The sequence below is a fragment of the Netta rufina genome, assembly GCF_964035555.1.
Source record: "Netta rufina genome assembly, chromosome: Z".
Classification (NCBI taxonomy): Eukaryota; Metazoa; Chordata; class Aves; order Anseriformes; family Anatidae; genus Netta; species Netta rufina.
This window is the reverse complement of record NC_140126.1, coordinates 6397878-6420366: the sequence shown is the minus strand read 5'-3', so window position 1 is coordinate 6420366 and position 22489 is coordinate 6397878. Positions and strand designations below refer to the sequence as shown.

General features: G+C 46.1%; 1 protein-coding gene across 1 annotated transcript; it reads left to right on the top strand.

The window, feature by feature from the left end:
* The first annotated feature begins 511 nt into the window (after positions 1–511).
* VCP (valosin containing protein) lies at positions 512–22489 on the top strand. Its single transcript, XM_084305713.1, has 17 exons — positions 512–679; positions 5319–5430; positions 5820–5992; positions 8181–8323; positions 9951–10081; positions 11725–11856; positions 12237–12339; positions 14108–14241; positions 14489–14624; positions 16155–16267; positions 16922–17086; positions 17192–17314; positions 18298–18510; positions 19740–20048; positions 20958–21113; positions 21467–21621; positions 22031–22489. The coding sequence occupies exons 1-17, from the start codon at positions 663–665 to the stop codon at positions 22134–22136; spliced, it is 2421 nt and encodes an 806-aa protein (XP_084161839.1). The 5' UTR covers positions 512–662; the 3' UTR covers positions 22137–22489.

The following is a 22489-nucleotide window of genomic DNA, read 5'->3' as shown; positions in this document are numbered from 1 at the left end:
TCAACAGAGTCCCCCACAAGAAAAACAAAAACAAAAAACTTAAAACAGGAGAAACCCACCCCAAAACCCGCCCCGGGCCCGCGCGAAAGGCTGGGGCCGGGCTGAGCCTTGGCGCGCTCAGCGCACGAATGCCTCTGCCCGAGCTGTCAATCACCCGCCTCCCGCTCCTCCTATTGGCCGCTGGCGGGGCGGCCCCTCCCCCTCCCTTTTCCTATTTTTACCATTGGCCGCCGGGCTGGCGTTGCCAGGTAGATCAGCCACGACCGTGCGAGCCCCGCGATTGGCTGCCCGCCGCGGCGCTTGGCTCGCGCCGATTGGGAGGGGGAAAAAGGAGAGGGACGGGGCGCAGAACCCGAGCGCCCTTTCCCCCCCTCCCCACACTCTTTTCCCATTGGCTGAGCCCCCGCCGGCCGGAATTTCTGATTGGCCGGCGCGCGCTGTTGCTAGGCAGGCGAGGCGGCGCGGGGCGGAGCTCCCCCTTCCGATGAGTCGGCTCTGAGGCCGAGGCAGCGCCGAGCACCCCGAGAGCCGCCGCCGCCCGCCCGCCGCCGCCGCCGCCACCACCACCACCACCCCCCGCTGCCTGCCCGCCGCACACCCCGGCAGCCTCCTTCCTCCGCCGCCCCGCTCCGAGGAGCCCCGAGCCCCTTCCCCTCAGCGCCATGGCCTCGGGATCCGAGTAAGTGCGGGCCGCGGCCTAGCCCTGCGGCCTAGCCCTCCCCCCCCCCCCCCCCCACCCTCCTCCATTTCTCCTCCTCCTCTTCTTTCTCCTCAGGGCCCCGGCGATGGCGCCGTGCCCGGCCGGAGGGGCCGCGGCTGCCCGATCCCGCTGTGTCATGCAGGCCCCGCGGAGGCGGGGCTGGGCGGCTGGGGAGGGGCCGCGGCCTCGAGCGCGCTCCCGAGCCGGGCGCGTGCCCGCGGGGGGCCCCCCCGTGCACCCCCCCCACCCCCCCAACCCCTCAGCATCGAGTCACTGGGGGGGGGGGGTGAGGCCGGGCCGGGGCCTCCCTCACGAGGCCTCCTCACAGCCCCGAGGCCTCCCCCCCAGGCTCAGGGCCCGGCCCGAGGCCTCCCCGCCTCGTCCCGTGCCGGTTTCGGGCCCGTCCCGGCGCAGTGGGGGTGGGTGTGTTGTGGCTGGGCCCCCCCACTGAGCCGTGGTGGCTCCTGGCCCCTCGGTATGGCCCCGGTTTCCAGGCCCCGGATCGGCTTTCAGGCCCCTCAGCACGGAGCTGAGCGGCGGTGCTCGTCCCACATGCGCTGGGCGGCGAGGGGGGTGTTAAAAATAGCACCCAAAGGCATTTCCCAAATCCAGGAGCGCCTGCTGGGTCCTACCAAGGCGTGCCCAGAATCCGGTGAGCACGGCAGAGCGAAGAAGCAATAGGCCCCAAACCCCGTTTTGCAGCTGGCCGAGGTGAACGCTGCCCTCAAAAGAAACGTGCGCTGTCACAAAGTTATCACCGCCACCTAGGAACCCGCAGAAGTTATTCTGCAACAAGAGCTGCCTCTTAGCTGCGATTCTGGGCTCAGTGCCGTTGGCAACCATCTTGCTGAGCCGAGCTTCAGCACTGCAGGAGCCACCAGAGCGTGGTTTCTGAAGAGCTTCTCGTTTTCATGTGCCTACCTACCTGTCTGAGGACTTGGCCTCTCAGGCATGGGGATGAACTCACTGCTTGGTTGCCCTGTGTGTGGCTGCAGTCATCAGAAACATCAGTCATTTGTTTTAGTGGATAAAATGCATTTTGGATTTATAATACTGACTTAGGGAAAGCAGTTCAGCCCATAACATAGGTGTTCAGGGTCAGGGTTGTAAGAAACTACTGACAGGTTTGTCTCAAAAGAAGGTTCGTGAGGGCATTCATTTAAAAGGCCCACCAGCCTCCAGAAGGCGAGATTGTTTTCACTTTCATTGCTGAAGCTGGAATCGTTTTGAGTCAGGGACTTTTCCACGATATATTTACCACAGACTTGCAGGAACATCTTAGTTCCCTGGTTCATGGGGATTTTTGGAGATTAGTGCTTGTTTTCAGAAGAATTGCTTGCCAGTAATTGTCTTCTGCTCTCTCCTGATACAGTCTGCTGTAACATGTAGCCTTTGGGCATTAATGTGTACTGAACAAGGGGTGCTCTGACAGAGAAAAACATAGAAATGTTAAAAGTTGTTAAAATGTCCCCCCTCCCCTTCCCAGTGTAAAATGGGTCTGTTGGGCTGCTTCACTGAAAGAAAAGGGGGCTAAGAATGAGGCTTGGGAACCCATTTTTGGGGGGCTTCAGGGGCTAGTACATGTTTGCTTCAATTTTACTGATGTCTTGTGCTTTATGTACAAGTTTGCCCATTAGCTGTGCAGGGGATTATGTCCTCACTCCTGCCCTCTGTCTAGGGGCAAGCTTTGAATTTCCTTTTAATCCCCAAGCAGCTCTAAAGCTATGTTTTGTGTTCAGTTTGTCTCTTTGTTGAGTCAGTGAACGAAGTGAGGGAGAAGGAAAGTGTGTGAGGGAGCTGACACAAGGGATGAGTTGGGGAGATGATCTAAAGAAGCTGCAGTTTCTGACAGAAAACTCATTGGGGAGCTTGAAAAATTGCTTAGGTTAGCAGTCTGCCTTGGCCCCTCACTGAAGTTTACCAGCATGCATAGGAAAGTTGGCAGAAGAGGATCACGACCCATGCTTTAGGCTTTCCAGCTTAATATTTTCAGTTCAGGCTCTCCTTCCCTGCTCTGTAGATGTTGTCTGAGTGTGGTTGAGGGGCGCAGACATATTTTGCTCTGTCACTTCACTTAATGCATGAGGAATCCCCAGGAGAGGTGCAACGAGGGCAAATGGTGATGGTAATGTTCTCAGCTGCTCCAGGAAGACTGTCAAAGTCCTTACACTTGTCTGCAGGAGAAACAACATCGCTTGCCTGTGTAGCTGTCATGTAATTTCCTAACACTTTTGGTTCTTTGTAGGCACAACTCTTAGGTCAGAGAACTGAAGCTGAGCCCAAGCATTTAGGTATCTGTGTGCTGTTTCCAGGATACCTTTATTCCTTTCTTAATGCCCCCAAGTTTTTCGATTGCTTTAAGTGCAGTAATGTACTGATAGCATTGATCCAGCCCTCACTTCTTACTTAGGGAACTGCAGATTCAGTTCTTCAGTACCAAAACTTTGTTTTCACATTCAGCAGAACTAAATGTACCTCTTGCTGTGTACTGGAAGATTGCTGAACTTTGTTTTCCCCTCCAATTCTTCTACAGCTTTTGCATTATTGAAAGCTTTGGTCAAAAAAGCTTTCTCTTGTTGCCCAATTCCTCTTCCATTTATTTTTCTCTGGAGTCACAGTCCATTTTCTAGGCTGCATTACAGTCTCTGTGTCCTGAGGGAGAGCTACTCAGTTTCAGTGCCAGTTCATGCAGCCAAACTCCTGGCAATGGTTTCTTATCAGAAGCTCTTTGGATCCACATCTCATGTGTGGAGGGGTGTGAATTACATTCAGCCTCTGAACTAAATAGAAGTATTGTTTCTTGCTGGTGTCCCCTAATTCAACTTCTTAAATGCACCTGCTGAATTAATTTCCAGTGTCCAGGAGCTGATGCCCTTACAAGCACTTTGTTATTTCTGCCTGGTGTTTTAACTACAAGATGCTATCGGACCTGACAGTTTATTTATTTCGGTTTTCTTAGTGCTCTGTTAGGCTTTCATGGAAATCCCAACCCTTTTAGGACTCTCCTAGCACCATGTTTTAGATTGAAGATGAAAGTCGTGAGCTTCTTCCTGGATGTGTCCAGCAGACTTCCTTGTCTCTCCTTTGGGTTTCGAGAGTGGATGCATAACACTTGACATGCTCATTGACAATGTTAATTTCTTACCTATTGCACTCTTAATGAAGAAAGGGAAAATGCAACTTGGCCAGTGCTGGCAGTCCTGGAAAGACATGTTTTACAACTCCTTGTTTTGTTTGCTTAAAATAAGGTCATCCTCATTTGCAATGTGTTTCCTATGCTAGTATAGTTTATGCAAAGCTTGAAAACCTTTTGGAAACAAGCTGGCTGCTCTCGTAGGCTTGTGTTGTTCCCCTCTTCTTTGGAATCCTCAGAGGAGCCAATACTGCACAGTCAGTCTTCTGTCTCTAGGGTGTGAGGGGTACCTCAGGTAACAGTGCTGGAGGTATGTCACGCCTCTCTGATGTACCCCTAAGAGATGCAGTGAACACACTAAGCGAAGCTCTGCTGCAGCATGCTGCCTTCATGCTGTGCAGCTGCTTGCTCTGCCACTTCCACTCAGGGTTGGATTTCTTCTGGTTGTTTTGTCCCTAAAAGAGCTAAACAGAGCCAGAGAATGCAGACAGCACAGCTGTACTCAGAGCTTCCTGCTCTCTGCTGGTGCTTGCTGCTCGCTTAGGACAAAGACAGGTATTCTTTGTTTGTTTTGTCTCATTAGGATCAAGCCAAAGTCTGCATCATTTTCTGTTACGTCCTTAGATGTTGGCACTTGTGGACTGTCTTGAGAAAGTAGTCAGACGCCTATGAAGGGAAGTTCCAACAGTCTCTTAATGTTTTGATTGGCTAATGTACAACTTCCAAGATCATCTTGGTTCAAGTTGTTTTTTGTTTTTTTTTTTTGAAATGAATAATTTGCTGTATTAGATTTTAAAGGAAATGATTTAATCTGCCTTTATCCCCCTTTCCTTGCTGTTTGTTTTGCTTCATTTTTGTCACGACAAACAAATTATCTGTCACATTTCTTGTGGTGTAGTGGGCTAGAGCTGCTGTGACTCCTATGAAGATATTGCAGAAAGGTGCTTATATCCTTAAAAAAAAAATAAATCACATTTTTAGTGAACACTTGGATATTTCTACTGGCTTGCTGGGTTTAACTAATAGCCCTTGACAGGCTAAACTCTTACAGCTCTTCCTGTCAGGGGAGCTGCAACATTGTGATTTAATTCCCCTATTTATCTGGGATTTGTCATCAGATAGACTTAAACTTTTGTTTCGGTTGCAGTGGTTACATGTGATTGCAGATGAGTCTGACTAATTCTTTTAGGCGAAACATCTTACAGTCAGCAACATCTCACTGACCACTTCTTTTCACCAATAGCTTCGCAGCTGTTTCCATTTGAGGCTGGTAAGGTAGTTAATACTTACTCACAGAAAGCGTTCTGGTTTGCACACCTGAAGTGGGTACCTGCGAAGAATATTCTCCTTTGTCTTACTAACAAGTATGGTTTTTAAAAGACGTGACAACAAAAGCCTATAGGAAACGGAGACCAAAGCATGGGGGTGACTGGAGAAGGGAGGAGTGGTATCGCTGAGACTCATAACTTGTGTTTTCTTCCCCAGTTCTAAAGCGGATGACTTATCGACTGCAATTCTGAAGCAGAAGAACAGGCCCAATCGGTTAATTGTTGACGAAGCCATCAATGAAGACAACAGTGTTGTGTCACTGTCCCAGGTGCGTCATCAGGGAAAATCAAAGCATTTCATTTGGGTAATACGCAAGCTGTTGCTGTACGTTGAAAAAACTTGAAATTTAACTTTGCAACATGAATCTAACTATTTGTATAAGAAGCTGCAGCTGTTACAAGCGAGGGAGGTGGGTTGTCTTGTTCTTGAGTGCTCTTCCATGCTAAAATATATTTTGATGATGATCTTTTAAGATTCTGTTGAGTTTAAGCCCTTAGTCTGGCTTCAGGATTAGCTCATGACCAGTATAGTGGGATCCTGTGTCTTTGTGGATTTAGTTCTTGTCTTCTGACATGTAATTCTCCAAAGTAACTCCCCTTCAAACACTTGAATTCTTGTTTTGTCAAAAGCTTTCTCTAATGTTGTTGTTGTTTATAGGCAAAAATGGATGAGTTGCAACTGTTCAGAGGAGATACTGTTCTGCTAAAAGGAAAGAAGAGGAGGGAAGCAGTCTGCATTGTTCTGTCAGATGATACCTGCTCAGATGAGAAGATTCGCATGAACAGGGTTGTTCGCAATAACCTGAGAGTGCGCCTGGGTGATGTGATCAGGTGGGGACTGCTTTGCTGCCTGTCGTGTGTCCCTGGATTATCTAAATAACTTCTGCACTGGCCCTGAATTCATTCAGTCAGTAGCAGAGGCAGGATATGCAGGAAGTATCCTTAAGTCTTTCAGAGGAGACCTCAGATACATTTTCAAGTGCATGGCTTATGTCAGGGATCTCAGTTAATTTTTGGGTGTATTTCTGGCTGTGTGCATATTAGGGTTAATACTAAAAAACAATGGTAACGATTCTTGAAGTCTCTTCAGCACTTTCATGAGCCCAGGTCCTGCCATTAAATTGAATAGTTCAAATATTCCACTGCTGTCAGTTTTCTTCCCGACTTTACATTGTCAGAGGAACTCACAAATTTTTCATGTCTGAATTTCTCATCTCTATGCCATTAACAATGGAAGGCATTAAGCAATATCGTAATTGATCTCACAGTATCTAGCTCAAGCATGAAGCTGCCCTGTGGCATACAGAAGTTGAAACTTGATAGGAATGAATGACAGAAACATGAATCAAATACCAAGATTAGAAATCCCCAAAGGAAGTTATGTTCAGGTTATCTATATTTCAGTTCTTGTTATAAAATTTTTGAATTAGGAGTGTTTTAAAAGTGTTGTGGTAATTTTGTTGTACAACACTTGAAGAAAGTGGTGAGAAAACATGGAAGTGCACATCATGAGTTACAGAAAAGTATCCATTCTATGATAGGAGTAGGGCAAAACTGCCTGAGCACTTCTGAAATACAAAATTGCTAATTTGCAGGCTTAAATATGGGAAGGCTGACAGCTTCTTCCCCTGAGCATCTTCCTAATATGGAATATCCTATATATTTTAGGAAAATTGGAACCTGGTTTCTGGCACTTTTCTTCCTGGGTTGATACCTGGATAAAGCTGTAAATGTAAAATAAGTTTTATACAAGCTTTGTAGAGGAGGGGGATGAGGCTGTACTGTAGAAAATGCAAGTTTTAAATACCGCCAGGGTTGGAACTGAACAGTGCTTTGACCCCGTCCCTGTGAATAAAGGTGAATTCTTACCTTAAAATGATATGAGGCTGCTGTTGGAGTCTCTGCTAGTGTGACAGTTGAGCCTCTGCCCTCTCCTCTTCTTCTGGGACTGTGTCTATAGCAGTTCTCAGCCCTCCAGATGCATTACATTACATTAGCTTCGTTGCAAGGGTCAGAGAACTTTGACACCTCTTGCCCTCATAACTTTTTCTTGCTGATCTTTAATTACTTATTTTCTTACCTTCTGTGGCCTGGTCTCTGCCAAAATACAGATTCATGCATTAATCACTTCCTGCTTGTGGTCTGTAAACTGTTTTCCTTCTGGGAGAGCTGGTCTCTTCCTTTTCCCTTTTGCTGTATCTTCTCTGTAAAACATGTGGTAAATGAATCTGTTAAGTGTCTTAAACAGAGTGGCCTACGAAAAGTAGTATGCTCAGTTGCAGTTCAGTGTAGGCTTTTCCTAGCAGGCGAAGCACATTTGAGCTTTCTGCCTCTCAGCTGCAGCTCGATACTGAGCTATCGCTACGGTAGGCTGTTTGCCTACCCTGTGAAATCACGGCTGTGGTGTTTGTTTAAAAAGCTGGAAAGGGTCTGAGGACTTTAACCTAAATGTCATCCTCCACAAAGTGGGATTGACAGATGCCTGGCTGCAAGCCAATTACCACTGATTGGTACTTTGAGAGCCTTTGCTCTGAATCAGGGTTATTGGCAGCAGGGGCTCTATTTCTTGTAGTAGGTTAGAGAGATGAAGGAAAAAAGTTACCCCCAGCTCCCTTTCTCTTATTGTTGGTTCAGCAGTAGCTCCTTGTGGAAACAAAAATTAGCTTCTGACTCTCTCAGGTCTTCTGGCTGCACTAGTAATTTCTGAATTTGCTGGGGATGGCAAGGGACATCCTGGCAGAAGAACAGAGGTAGGAAGAAAGTCTGAAAACTCCCCCGCAGCCTGGATAGGGCTGAGAGGATTGAAGAACAACACATGTTGTGAAGACTAGCTCTCTGCTGGGCATGGTATTTGCCTTGTCAGCACTGAAATGTTCTTGGGCAATTGGGAAGCCTCAGCACAGATTTGGAGAGTCCTTTCTGGTGGTTGTGCTGGCCTGGGAAGTGACATTACTGCCTTTTCCAAACTCACATATAATTCGAGGATGACTTGACTAACCGGAGTTTTCTTCTGTTGCAGCATCCAGCCCTGCCCAGATGTGAAATATGGCAAACGTATCCACGTGCTGCCAATTGATGACACAGTAGAAGGGATCACGGGGAATCTGTTTGAGGTCTATCTCAAGCCATACTTCCTGGAAGCATACAGACCCATCAGGAAAGGTAATAGCACGTGTTACTGTAGTCCTTATGCTGCTGACTGTGGTCTAGGTAAAGAGAGAGACTGGGTAAAGAGAATTTCTGGGGACTAGCACAGATCTCTACAAAGCATCAGACTGGCACCTGCAGAGTGAGATTTTGCTTGTTCTGATTCAATTTCCCCTAATCTTCAGAAGAAAGGGTAATATCTATTACTGGCTGGCACAGCAGCATGAGTATTCTGCTTTTTTTTTCTTGCTACATTGGATGGGACCGTGTTAAAGTCTTAGGTAGAATTTATTTTAATAAGATTCTCTCCTATCTTGCTACCACTCAAAAGGATTGTGTGTTTGCCTGTGTGTTCATTAATTGGTTGGGTAGAGCAGCTGGCACCATGACTAAATTCACCTCTTCAGAGCAATTCAATTAGTAACTGTGAGAGTGCTTAGAAAATGAAATGCACTTTCAGAGCTGAGCTAGTAGTACTTCTGCTGGAACAAGTAGGTCCTAATGCAGTATAAACACAAGCTGAATGAAGTTTTCCAGCTTCTGTAGCCTAGTTTAGCCAGGAGTCATAGGCAATATTATGTATTACTCTCCTTCCACAGACAAGCAGTTACTGTAACTAATAGTAACTTATATAACCACTTCCAAATAATTTTTTTTATGTTAGGGCTTCTCACTGCTTTCTTGCTTCTAGTGCTTCTGGCTAGAGTTTTTCCTCTTTGAGGCAGTAGACAGAAGTAGGACATTCAAAGCTGCACTTCGCATGTCTTTGTGCAGATTGGAACAGCCACTCCGAAAGTCACTTATTCGGAGCAGTAGTAGCAAAACCAATAAGCAGATGGTGTCTAGAGAGAATTTCTCTAGTGAAACAGATGTTGCTGTACTTTAGTGCTAGGCACTACGAGTCAAAATGGGACAGTTTGTGAGTTGGTTGAAGAAATCTTGTGTTTGGGATCGAGTCTCATGTTGCTCTGCAAACTTCTTGAAAGCTTTTTGCATCTCAGGGTGGTTTGACATTTCAGTCTGGATTTGGTTCCTTCTGTCTCATGACTTTTCACTTGCGGTGGTTGCACCATTTACTGTCTCTGGGCAGGCACCTCTTTTGTAAAGCAATAGCTAGTTTTTAAAGGAGACAGTAAAAACTTGAGCATCTTACTCCTGGACCCTATTCTTAGCCAGTTTCAAAAGATCAGTGATGCTTGACCTCAGTTTGTGACTAGGTAGCTGATCAAACACAAACTATAAACCAGTTTGAACATTTTTTTTTTCCTAAACTACATCTGAATTATTCTTAGGAAGTTTTTTAATAAAAAAATTGTTCCAGAACAGTTGAATTGGAACTGAATGGGAAATAAATGTGATTAATTGCCTTTGTTTGGTATTTAGGCAGAGAATTCTTTTCTCTTGTTTGCTGTTTGTTTCTGGATGAAATGTGAAAAGTTTAACTGCTGCAGATCTAAACAGTGCTCTGGCAGTCACACAGTACGTGCAGCTCTTCAGTCTAAAATGTAGAGCAGTGTTAAAAATGCCAATGGCATGTGCATGCGTAACCTACTTCCTTATCCTCTATGGCTGCTGGTAGTACAAGGGCTGACATTTTGCAGACATCAGCTGCAGCAGGCCACTGAAATGTGGGATTTTCCAGGTGACATCTTCTTGGTGCGTGGAGGAATGCGTGCGGTGGAATTCAAAGTGGTGGAGACAGATCCAAGTCCCTACTGCATAGTGGCTCCGGACACAGTGATCCATTGTGAAGGAGAGCCCATCAAACGAGAGGTGAGCTGACCCCTGCCACGCAGTTCTTGTCCTGAATCCACTCTGTCCACTGAAATCTGTTTCTGTGACAGTCCTGGAGAGCAGCAGAGTTGCAGTTCCTGGTTTGCCGTTTTGTGTATTGAATGTAAGGGTTAGGAACTCTGGTTTCAGGAGATGAGCTGCTGCTGAAGGTAGTGGGAGAAATGTGCTTCCAGCATCCTTCCTCAGACACTGAGATAAGACTAATGTTTAGGTTTGCTGAGAAAATGGTACAACTTGATAGCAGCTAGTTTTTTGCATCTGCTTCCAGGTATCTCATGCTGGACTTAGGTGCATCTTTTAATTCCGAAGTTCTGTTGACCCATAGCAGGGAGGACTTAATGTGTAGCTAAATTTCATGCCATGTGAAGAGAAAACGATTAACGCTTTTTGAATGAGAAACTTGAAATCTCTAAACAGTTTATTTATTTTAATTCAATCCCTTAAGTTGTCTAACCTGAGTATCCCAGGTTTAAGGCAACTTGAGTTACTTGTCTGTCAGGAGTTGGCCACCTTACTTTTTGTAGAGTAGGAAATCTCAGGCATATGAGCTAAGGTGGCTGAATACCTCACAAAGTTAGCTGCTTTGTGAAAAATTAACGTCTGTTTGACAGTTGTGAGGCTCTGGATGAGTCCTGTTTGGGCTCTTCAGGACACAGTAGAGGCATTTAGGAGCAAGTTCAGCCAAAGCCAGCAGAATGAGGTCAAAATAAGAGAGGCTGGGAGAATGGCCTTGGGCTAGAGAAGGGAAGGTAGAGGGGAAGGCTTTCTGGCAACTGCCTGATGAAAAGATGTAGATGACCAGGTTCTTCTGAGGCTTGTGCCTGGGGACAGAACTAGAGACAGTTGCAGAAGCTGGGTCAAGGGAAATTCTAATAGATGTTAGGAAAAAGGTTTCTACAAAGCCTAAAGAGAAAGAATCTCCAGCTCTGGAGACCTTCAGTGCTTGTCAGGGTCAGGCTCTGAGCAGCCTGCTTCACATAGTAATCCTGGCTCTGTGGGGCTCTGGCTTGATCCCCTCTGAGATTCCAGACTGTGTTATTTTATGATTTTATTGTGGCGTTAAGTTACAGATAACTAAGGCCAGTAGAGATTTCAACACCCATGAGCAGAATGATTGCTGTAGGGCTGTACTGGAAGAACTAGCTACAGCTGGTCTTACTGCACATCTGAATTTCATCGTTGTCAGTTAGTTTGAGTCAGTCCCAAAAGAAAACACTGCATCTGAGAACTGTATGGTAGCTAGGGCATTTTGAGCACTGAGAAATGTCGTTTGCAGTTTAAGGAATATTTTATACTGGGCTCCGTTGTCTGTTTTAATCAGTTAGACACATGTGAAGATCACATAGCTTGTTTTGTGCTTGAGTCTGTAGCAGCAGAGGCTGTCATTCAAGAGGCCAGGTTTCATTGAGGTCTAGGTACATGCAGGTAATTCCTGTTGTATATCTGGGAAGTCAGAGCTACAAAACAATTGTAGAAGAAACCAGGAAGTCTTTTAAGTAAGCATCTCAAAACAGCAAAGAAGGAACAACGAGCAATAGCCCAGATTCCTGGTTTTGTAAACTGGAAGGGATTGTTGTACCCTTGTCTTCACTCGAATATTGAATAATTTTCCTTCCCGGCAGGATGAAGAAGAGTCCCTGAATGAAGTGGGCTATGATGACATTGGTGGCTGCCGGAAGCAGCTGGCTCAGATCAAAGAGATGGTGGAACTTCCCCTCCGACACCCTGCGCTCTTCAAGGCCATAGGGGTGAAGGTAAGCACCTGCATGCTCCAGGTTGACTTTGCTGTTGTCTTTGATACAGGAGGTTTATGTCTTATTGGAGGGGAATAAGTAACTTTTTTTTTAAAAAATGCTGGTATTAGGAGGCTATTTCCTTACATTTTAGACACAGATTAAAATGCTGGCACTTGTAAAGCAGAGTGATGCTTTGAATCATTGCTGTCAGTTACTGGCAAGGTTTTTGTTTGTGTGTCATGCGAAGTAGTCAGGGTGTTGATGGCTGGATGGCAGTTGTTGCATGAGCCTGCATCACAGTTTCGGACTGGCTTTATCCAGTGCTTGGAATACACTGTGAAGCTACTCAGGCGTTCAGGTACTAGCTTACCACCTAAATCCCTTGCCTCTGTCCCCAGCCTCCACGTGGCATCCTGCTGTATGGTCCTCCTGGCACTGGTAAAACACTGATTGCCCGAGCGGTGGCCAACGAAACTGGGGCCTTCTTCTTCCTGATCAATGGTAAGCTTTGAGTCTGCTTTGGACCCAAACCTGCTGTGTGGTCGTTCTTCCAGCTAGTGGTAGTGAATGGTTTAGATAAGGCCACCTTATAGCCACCTCCGTGTCCTTGACATCTTTTCTTACTTCTTTCAAGTGCCTCACTGAGGACGCTTAATGTGGAAGCATCTGTGGTAGTGGCGCTGTCTTTAAACTTGATTGTTCTGTATCAGTGGTTGAAAGACAGTTTTGTGATGTGGGAATTTGGAGTCTGTTTAGATGAGTGTTCATTTATGTTGGTAAGGGCAGAGCTAGGAGTGAAGTGGTGAGATTATTCTTTGTATATGGGCGTAGAACACTCATTTCTGTTGCTGACAGCATGTTTTATTCAGAAAAGAAGTTGGTCTGCACTGCAGTTCTTTTTCCTTCAAGTGAAGCACAAGACCTCTTTTGTTCCACATAATATTAAATTGGGAGGAATGTTCCTGAAAGCTATAATGAGTACTTTGGAACTTAGCTAGAAGTGACAGGACCTCATATTGTTCAATCTCACCTGTAGCAGTTGAGGTGGATACTGGTTTATGGCCACTGAACAACAGATTCTGAATTTTCCTTGCTGCTTTTCTGTCCCATTTTGCAATCAGTGCTGGAAAAACCAATGTTTGTACCTGAGGAGCGCTGCTTTTCTTCCCCAATTTCAATCAGATCCATTAAGGTGAAAGCAGTGGATTGTACAGTACAGCACAGCATAGCAAAGACCAGCAGTAGGGAACTGCCTTGCTTTTTATCTCAAGATGTCATAAGTAAATGGGCTGTTGCAAACCATATGTTACCCTTGTCATCTACTTCCTAAGTCTGTGAAAGGTGTCACTGTATGCCTATAAGGCAGCCTTTTCTTTAGAGACTTGTACTTCTGGTGCATAATAAAAGTAACGTTCATTGTCAGAATTAGTGATGTGGTCTTTGTGTGGTTGGCCCAAGCCTGCAGCTGCAAGCAGCACTGTAGGCAGAACTGGTATGAATTGGTGAGTTACTTGAAGTGAAACAGTGTGGTACCTGCCCACACCCATGGCTCTGCAGCTGGTTCACTTCAGGCAGCTGTAGCAGCTCTGCAGCCTGAGGGTCAGGTTTATTTTCCTCAGATCTTTCAGAAGAAGCTTGCTTTCTCTTCGTGACCACTCCCATCATCAAGATGGAAAAATATTTTAAATGTTTTTACTCTTTTACTCTTTTTTTTTTTTTTTTTTTTTTACTCTTTGAGGGGAGGTTGTGATTTTTTTTTTGGCAGGCTGTTTTTTTTTTTTCTTGTTTTATTTTAGTTTTGGAATTCATTTATAGGATCTTATAGAGGTAAATGTGTACCCATGTAGTGCAAGCTAAAGACAGCTTAAGTATCTTACAGCTTTTTCCTTCCCTATCCTGATAATTCATCACCATATAATTTGATTGCTTCTCTTGCAAGCTAGGACTGGCATTAACAGTGTGTGGTGGCACATTACAGAGAAGTTCACCAAGTGTGAAATAGGGTAAGAAAAGAGGCAGCTAAAGGTAGCTCACTGACTAGCACTGCATTCTGTTAGAGTAAGCTGAACACACCAGAATAATGATAGAAAATAATTTCGCATTCTGTTCTTGCCTGTTCAGCTGCAAATTTAGTGAACTTGGTTGATAGTGTTTGCTTTGGCTTGAAATATAGATACTCCCATGTGAATGTTGTATTTAAAAAAAATCATCTACATGCCTCGGGGCTAGCTGTGTCTCTTCGGGGTGCCACAGAGCTGCTATTTTTCAGGTCCTGAGATCATGAGCAAGCTGGCTGGTGAGTCTGAGAGCAACCTGAGGAAAGCATTTGAAGAAGCAGAAAAGAATGCTCCTGCCATCATCTTCATTGACGAACTGGATGCCATTGCTCCTAAGAGAGAGAAGGTAAAGATAGCCTATAGGAGGTAAAGAGGTGTCTGTACACCCTTTTTGGTAGCAGCTGGCATGAATGTCTGTCTGAGATTAGGGTAAAGCAGCAGTTAATGCTTGAACTCAGTCAGGTGTGAGAAGAATAGTATACAGCTCACAATGTTTGTTATCAGCTTGTGGCTCTCACGTCCAGCTCCTGTGCTGTAGAGCTTCTAGTCTAATGATTGTTTTTTAGTCTAATAATTGTTTTGTCTCTCTGTAGACACATGGAGAGGTGGAACGTCGCATAGTGTCTCAGCTGTTGACTCTTATGGATGGATTGAAACAGAGAGCACATGTGATTGTTATGGCAGCTACCAACAGACCTAACAGCATTGACCCAGCACTCAGGCGATTTGGTAACCAGGATTGTCAGCTGTTTTCTGTAGCATTGTAATGGTTTTACCCTGATATGCAGTTGAACTCCTCCACAACTGCTCTCTCACTCCCCCTCGCCTCAAAGGAAACGCGAGAGAAAAGGCTCAAGGGCTGAGATTAAGGGCAGGGGCATCACTCACCAATTATCTTTATGGGCAAAACAGACTCAGCGTAGGGAGATTAGTAATTAGTGCCTATCACTAGCAGATTAGCACTGTGGAAAACTAAAATGTGGAAAAGCAAACTAAAAACACCCTCCCATATCCACCCTCTTCTGTGTCCTCCCCTGAGCATTTTTTTTCCCCTTTCTTAAATCTGCTCTCCCAGAGGCACAAGCAACATCACTTATTGGCTCACGTCCCTCTCAGAGGATCTGGACCTGCCTCCTCTATGCCATGGGGCAGCTGCTGGGCTCTGCTCACAGAGGCCACCCCTGCAGCCCCCTGCTACCAAGCCCATGCCACGTAAACCCAATACAATCAGATGCTTTGTTACAAACTATGCTTCAGGGGCCTTGGAGAGATGGAGCAGAAATTAATATTAAAAGTCTTCTGTGTGTTCCATAGACTATTGACTTGTGTCTAGCTGCTGCTTTGTAATTTATTTCTAGGCTTCTGGCCTTTGATATAATTTCCTGTTTTATTTAGGTTAGAACTTGTAATAAAAATACTTCGAAATCATGTGGTAGTCTCTATTAGGTGAGGCTAGCTCAGGACACACTGAAGGAGTAAAAGACTGCTTGAGGGCCTGTGTGTGCCTCAGGTTGTAGAAGAATTGTCTGACTTTCCTTTTATTATTGAGGAGTCTGGTAGCTTCCAAGCTCCATGTTTTCAAAGCTCTACAGTGTGAATTAATGTCTGGTGTATGAGCAGTTAGTAAAGTGTGTAACAGCAGACCTACCAAGCTTGCAGGAGAAAATGACATCTTCAGTGTGTAGAAGCATGACTAGAGGCAAATGATAGCTGTATGTATGAGGCAAGTGATAGGTGTATGTTAATACCGCAGTAATATATAGGTTACCTGCCTCCCCAGATAATGGGGCAGTTTTTTTCTTTCACAACCTGGGTTTTGCTGGGATGATTACTGTAGGAAGTTCTAAAAAACTAAGTATGTCTCTCCGAATTTGTGTACTGTTATGCTGAGGACACAAAAGCGGAAATAAACACAAATGCCTCATGGTGTATTGTAACCCTCATTGGTTAAGGGAAGTATTCTTTTTTACAAATGAAGCTTGGAAAATGTTGCTAAACCAGCAGTACCCTGCTTTTTGTAGTCTTGAAGTCTAGTTAATACAGTAGTTCCACTTTTCCAAAATGGCTAAGGCCTTTATTCTCTCTGAGCTGACTATGAACCTATGCTGATAGATGCTGTAGAGAAACTCAAAACACAGGCATTTTCTGAAATTACGTCTCTGTAGCTTGTCATTATGTCGTTCAGTCAGAAGCATACAGCAACTGCAGCTTCTTTGGTTTGCAGAATCAGCAGCTCAACATACGTTTTGTACTCCCCAGGTCGTTTTGACAGAGAGGTAGATATTGGTATCCCAGATGCAACTGGGCGCCTGGAGATCCTGCAAATCCACACAAAAAATATGAAACTGGCTGACGATGTGGATCTGGAACAGGTGAGCAGAATGCTGTTGGGAAAGCTTGTCTCTGCAGCCTAACGTTAACTGATGCTGTGTTTTGTGGCAGAGTTGTTATGGCTTTGATCATATAAATGTAGTTGCTCGTTTAGGACAATGTGAAACTGGGTGAACGCGTGATCTCTGGGCTTCCTTCCAACTAGTTCACCAGTGACTAAAAATCCTCACTCGCTAGTTAAAAGTGGCATGGCTAAGAGAAACAATTGTTTGTCAGTACAGTCTGCATGTGCCTTGCTACTGTCCTCCTGGGTTTGTTTGCTGTGTGTTTCCACTCGTAACCCTAAAACAGCTCTCAGGGAGGTGAGTGAGTGTTGTGATGACATGGGATACCGCATGTAAACTCAGTCGGTTCCTGTTATTTCTGTCTTGAATGAAGAACTCCAGTCTTGGGGTTATCTTTCTGTGTTGTGCCATCTGAATTCCAGTTGCAGCTTTGATCTCAAGTGGGAGGTGGAACAGCAGTGTCTCTGCCTGTTAATTATGAGGTGGCACTTGCCTCCTGAACCCACAGTGGAACGTGGAACACTGATGTTTCTGTCCTCCAGAGTTCCATTGCACCTCCGAGTGAGTCACCAGAGCATGCAGAGTGCTTGCTTGTGTCCCTGTGAGTCATAGTCAGTGCTTTGCTTTCAGGTGGCAAACGAGACCCATGGACATGTTGGTGCTGACTTGGCTGCTCTTTGCTCAGAAGCTGCTCTTCAGGCTATTAGAAAGAAGATGGATCTCATAGACCTAGAAGATGAAACCATTGATGCTGAAGTGATGAACTCACTGGCTGTGACCATGGATGACTTCAGGGTAATGCAAGAGTGCCCCTCTTTGAGGTGCAATGTGTAACTGTTTATCTGAAGCATGGGAACATGACATGATAGCATTATTTAATGCCATTTCTTCTAACAATAGTGGGCTCTGAGCCAGAGCAACCCTTCTGCTCTTCGGGAGACTGTGGTAGAGGTGCCACAAGTTACCTGGGAAGATATTGGTGGTCTAGAAGATGTAAAGAGAGAGCTCCAGGAGCTTGTACAGGTAAGAGTTTGCAGCTGATTTTTTGCCTAGTCAGCTTAAGTAATAATTTTTCTGGTAAAATCCAGAGCCTCTTCATACTCCTGTTTGGACTGTAAACAGAATAAATGCAGTTTTTGTGGTAACTGCCTGTAATGGACTGAAAATACCACGGTGTTTTATCTTAGTGAACTCAGGGAGAGGAAGGTGCTGGGAAGCAGCGTCAGACTTTCCTTAGTTGAGTGTACGATGACATCTTTCATGGGTCTTGTGCTAAATGCAGCATTTCAGCCTCTCATAAGTGAAAGCCAGCAATGTGAGCATTGCTGAGAATCCTGTTACATGGTGGCTTTATCTGCCAGAAGGTAAACAAAGATTCTCATGCAATGAGCTTCCAAAGGGCTTTTTATTGGTGTTACCATTGAGACAGGTGAAAAATAATTGTGAAGCCTTCTGTGAAAGGAGACAAAAAGTCATGAATGTCTGTGGAAACTTCTGGTGTCTGCATCAGGATGGTTTCTTTCTGATACATCCCCGCTCTCAGTTGTCACTGTAGAGGCAACCTGTCTGTGAGTTAATAATAAATAAATAGAAATCTAATTTTCAGTCTAATTTTCTGGTGTTAAACCATCACCTAGCTCTGACCTTGCTGCTGAGGATAGAAGCTCACATCAGCCACCTTGCGTGTCTCTGGAGGGCAGAGCTGACGAGGTTGGATAATGAGCTGTTCCCTTTTGCTTCTGCAGGGCAGAATGAAGCTGGGGTTAAGTGTACTGGAAAACTATCCAAACTGGTGAATAGTTCTTAGGGATAAATAGGCATTTTAGGGCAGCTTTACAATTGGGCTGTGCTGCTTTTTGAACCAGTTCTCATCTAAAATCTGTAGTGGCCCTGAGCAGGCAGAAAATTGTGTTTAACTCACTGGAAATCTCAGATACTGTTTCTGGTTGGAGCAAGGCGCAGGCCTATTCATCCCGAGAATTTTTTGTTGTTGTTTCCTCCTGCAGTATCCTGTGGAGCACCCAGACAAGTTCCTCAAATTTGGCATGACTCCATCAAAAGGGGTTCTGTTCTATGGGCCACCTGGTTGTGGTAAGACGCTTCTGGCCAAAGCCATTGCCAATGAATGCCAGGCAAACTTCATTTCCATCAAGGGCCCAGAATTGCTTACCATGTGGTTTGGAGAGTCTGAAGCCAACGTGCGCGAGATTTTTGACAAGGTAAGTGTTTCTTCTGCTCCCCTGTGCTACATTTCTGCTGAGATACCCCCAGAACATCGTCTCTGCTCTGCTTGTCTTACTGGCCCGGTTCTTACTTGTGTATTTTTTTGTGTGTTTTCTCCACTTGGACTGTGAGCAGGGGCTGCTTTCCCAATGTTACAGAATTAATCGTGTTTGGGAACATAGTTAATTAAATGTTCTTTCTCCCACTACAATTTGCATCTTCTGTTACAGAATGATAAATATGCTAGTGCCTTAGCCATGAGGCTGGCATGAGAGTGACATAAATATCCTCAACATGCCTTGAAAACTGACATCTCATTAGCTATTAACTTGTACAGAGTTTCAAAACACCTTTCAGGGTCTTGTCCTGCAATATGCATAATGCAGAAAGGAGTTCCACTCCTGCTGCCCAGTTCCCTGTAGATTGCGTTGCCTCCTGTCCCACGTAGGGATTAACTCGGGGATCCTCACTGTTGTGGTCAGGGGAGCTGCTGGAAGAGCAAAGCAGAAAGGAGAATGAGAGGGGAAGATGTGGGTTGGAAGGGAACCTCAGAGGCCATCTGCTCCAACTGTTAGTCCAGAGCAGGAAGATAACTTGGAATTCTGGCTTGTGTGTGTGTGAGGTTCTTGTGTGTATTAGTTGATTAGTGCATTAGCATACTAGCCCAAACCAAGGATGGAGAATCCCTGACCTCTGGGCCTGTGTGCTAATGTTAGAATTCCCTGATTGTAAAGATTTTTTTCTTTATTTCTAACTGGAATTTTCTTTGCAGCAGTTTGCACCCATTTTCACTGCACACCTCGAAGGATCTGACTTCTTTTGCCTGTAGTTACCCATTAGGTAGCTGAAGATGGGCTGGATTTGCCCCTTCTATTTGATACGTTGTGACTGTGGATACCCCAGTGCCTAAATAACCAGCTGACATCCCCAGATCTTGCTGGGAGAGTTTGCTCCTGGCAGATTGGTTCCAGCTTTCCCTCTTGGCATTAGAGTTACCACACTTCTGCTTGCTCTACGGTGCTCTCAGTTTTGAAGAAATTCACCTTGTTACTCAGTATTTAATTGGGGTTTTCTAGAGCAGCTCCTCCAAGCTCTCCTTGAGGCAGTAGTGCTCTGGTACTCCTCTGAGCTGCTGTAATTTTAGGGTATGCTCAGTGTGAAATCAGTGTGCTCCTCTCCTCGTGTTATTTAACAGGGACTAATTGTTTCTGCTTGCCTTTTGCAGGCCCGCCAAGCAGCCCCTTGCGTGCTCTTCTTTGATGAGCTGGACTCCATTGCGAAGGCTCGAGGTGGGAATATCGGAGATGGCGGCGGTGCTGCAGACCGTGTCATCAACCAGATCCTGACAGAGATGGATGGCATGTCCACCAAGAAGAACGTCTTCATCATCGGTGCCACCAACAGGCCGGACATCATTGACCCAGCCATCTTGCGCCCTGGCCGCCTGGATCAACTCATCTACATCCCTCTGCCTGACGAGAAGTCCCGGGTGGCTATTCTTAAGGCCAACCTGAGGAAATCACCAGTTGCTAAGGTAGGATCCGTGCCATGACTGCACCTGAGTTGGCTTTGCAGTGCGCTGCACTTGCTTCTCACGAGCTGGGGACAGAGAGGAGGGCTGGGGACTGCTCCACGCACTGCAGAGCTGTGAAACCTTCCATCTCTGAAGAGTGGAAATAGATGGCAGAGATAGGGGGAGGCTCGAGTTCTAAAACAAGGTACCAACGCAGCTAGATATCAGCGTGTCAGCACAGCAGGTCTTTGTCACATAGTAGAGTTCTGCCTACAGTGCAGGAACAGGAACGCCTGTTATGGCAAGATGGAGGAGATTCTTGTACTCTGAAAGAAAAATAAATGTAAAAAACGGGGGTGGGAGATGGAAATTGAAGAGGAACCAGTGCAGTTAATTGTTGCTGAGCTCTTTCATAGGCAAGAGTTCTATGTCTTGCGTGGGAAGCAGGCAATAATGAAACTTACGGGGTTAATCAGAGGAAGACAGGTGTCAGGTGAGTGTGCAGACTTTTTTAGGCCATTCTTATGTTTTTTAAGAACTGCTGGGAAGGAAAGCTTTAAAGAACGTTGCAGTGCTTCTCTATCAGTTGACAGGAAGGAGGCTGTTTGTCCTCCCCATTTCCAGTCATCTTATTTGACTCCTAAAGTTGAGACCTGAGGAAATCACGTCTGGAAGACTGCCTGCCTCTTCCTGAAGGTGAACAGTGCAGAGGCATATGTAGCTGTGTAGCAGGCTCTTTCTGTGAGCGAGGAGAGTGTGGCCTGCCTTTGTGTGTGGTTAACTTTTACCAGAAGCAAGAGCCTTAACAGCTCATCTTCCTAAAATTGACCAAAGTTAAGGCAGTGCGTTGGTACTGTGGGATCTGAAGGCACTTCTTTGTCACCTGAGAGTGCAAGGTGTAAAGGAGAGGCCTCTCTCGTTTTCCCCTAGGATGTTGACCTGGATTTCCTAGCTAAGATGACCAACGGCTTTTCGGGGGCTGACCTGACAGAAATTTGCCAGCGTGCCTGCAAACTGGCCATCCGCGAGTCCATCGAGAGTGAGATCAGGCGAGAGCGTGAGAGGCAGACCAACCCTTCTGCCATGGTGAGCGGGGCACTCAGCTTTCCCTGCTCATGAGAGAGGCAGCCCACCTCTGCCCGTGGGTGAGGGATGATGCGTTCCTCTCCGTAATCCTCAGATGAGGACGAGTAGGCTTGGCACAGAGCGCTGAGCTGGAGCACTTTGTTCTCTTCTTGTGGGAGGGTGAGGGCCTCCTGTTGTGCCTCATCACTGGCATTGCTCAGAAGGCCCCTGCTGCAGCTGTGACTCAGTCTGCTGCAGCATCCCTCCCTAGCCCCTGCCTCGGCGAGTATTGTTGCATCCTGACCCGGGGGGGGAGGGCTGTGGGCGGGTGTCGGGCTGCCCACAGCTCACCTGGGCCCTCTGTCCCACTGCAGGAGGTGGAGGAGGACGACCCGGTTCCTGAGATACGCAGGGATCACTTTGAGGAGGCCATGCGCTTTGCTCGCCGCTCTGTCAGTGACAATGACATCAGGAAATACGAGATGTTTGCACAGACTCTACAGCAGAGCCGTGGCTTTGGCAGCTTCAGGTAACCCTGAGGGAGGCGGGGAAGGCAACGTGGCTCAGCTAGCCTCAGAGCAGAGCACTGAGGGCAGCTTTGCTGTCCTCTGGGTAACAATCCCATCTTCCACTGCATTTTCTGGTTCCCCCCAGTGTGTACAGCACCCAGCTGAGCACACAGTGGTACAGGCTGTGCTGCAGGTCAGCTGTAGCTGCTCTGCTAGTGCTCCTGAAACCCATCAGCCCTTTTTCCTTTACTGCAAGCAACATCTGGCAGCAGTGTAAGCCTTTGCATGACCTGCCCTAAGGCTTCACCACATTTCTCCCCTTTCCTACTTGGCACCCGGGGGCTGGTGTGGAGGGAGGGGGTTGTGCTGAGCTGTGAGGAAGCTTCTGAAGAGCTTCTCTTCTCTCCCCTTTTTCACTGCTGCCTGCAGGTTCCCATCAGGAAACCAGGGAGGTGCTGGTCCAAGCCAAGGCACAGGAGGTGGCAGCGGGGGCAACGTGTACAGTGAAGACAATGATGATGATCTCTACGGTTAACTCGCTGTCCTCATTGGACCAAACTCCAAATCAGGCCACGTTGTACAGGGAAAATCCAATGTTCAGTGGACTCTCGGCTTCTTCATTCCTCAGTCAGAACAGTGTAGCTGCACGTCAGACTTTGTACAGGGAATGTTTTCTGCAAACACACAAATACAGACCGATGTTCAGTTGGGAGGCAGACAGTGAATTAACAAGGAGGGGAACCAACTTAATTTCTGAGAAATTTCTGTTCTAGTTTATGTGGCAGAATCAGCAGCTTTAGCAAAGGGTACAACGTTAGCCTGTATTAAAAAACAAAAAACAAACACAAAAAATAATAAAAAAAAAAATAAAAATCCCACAAAACTCTA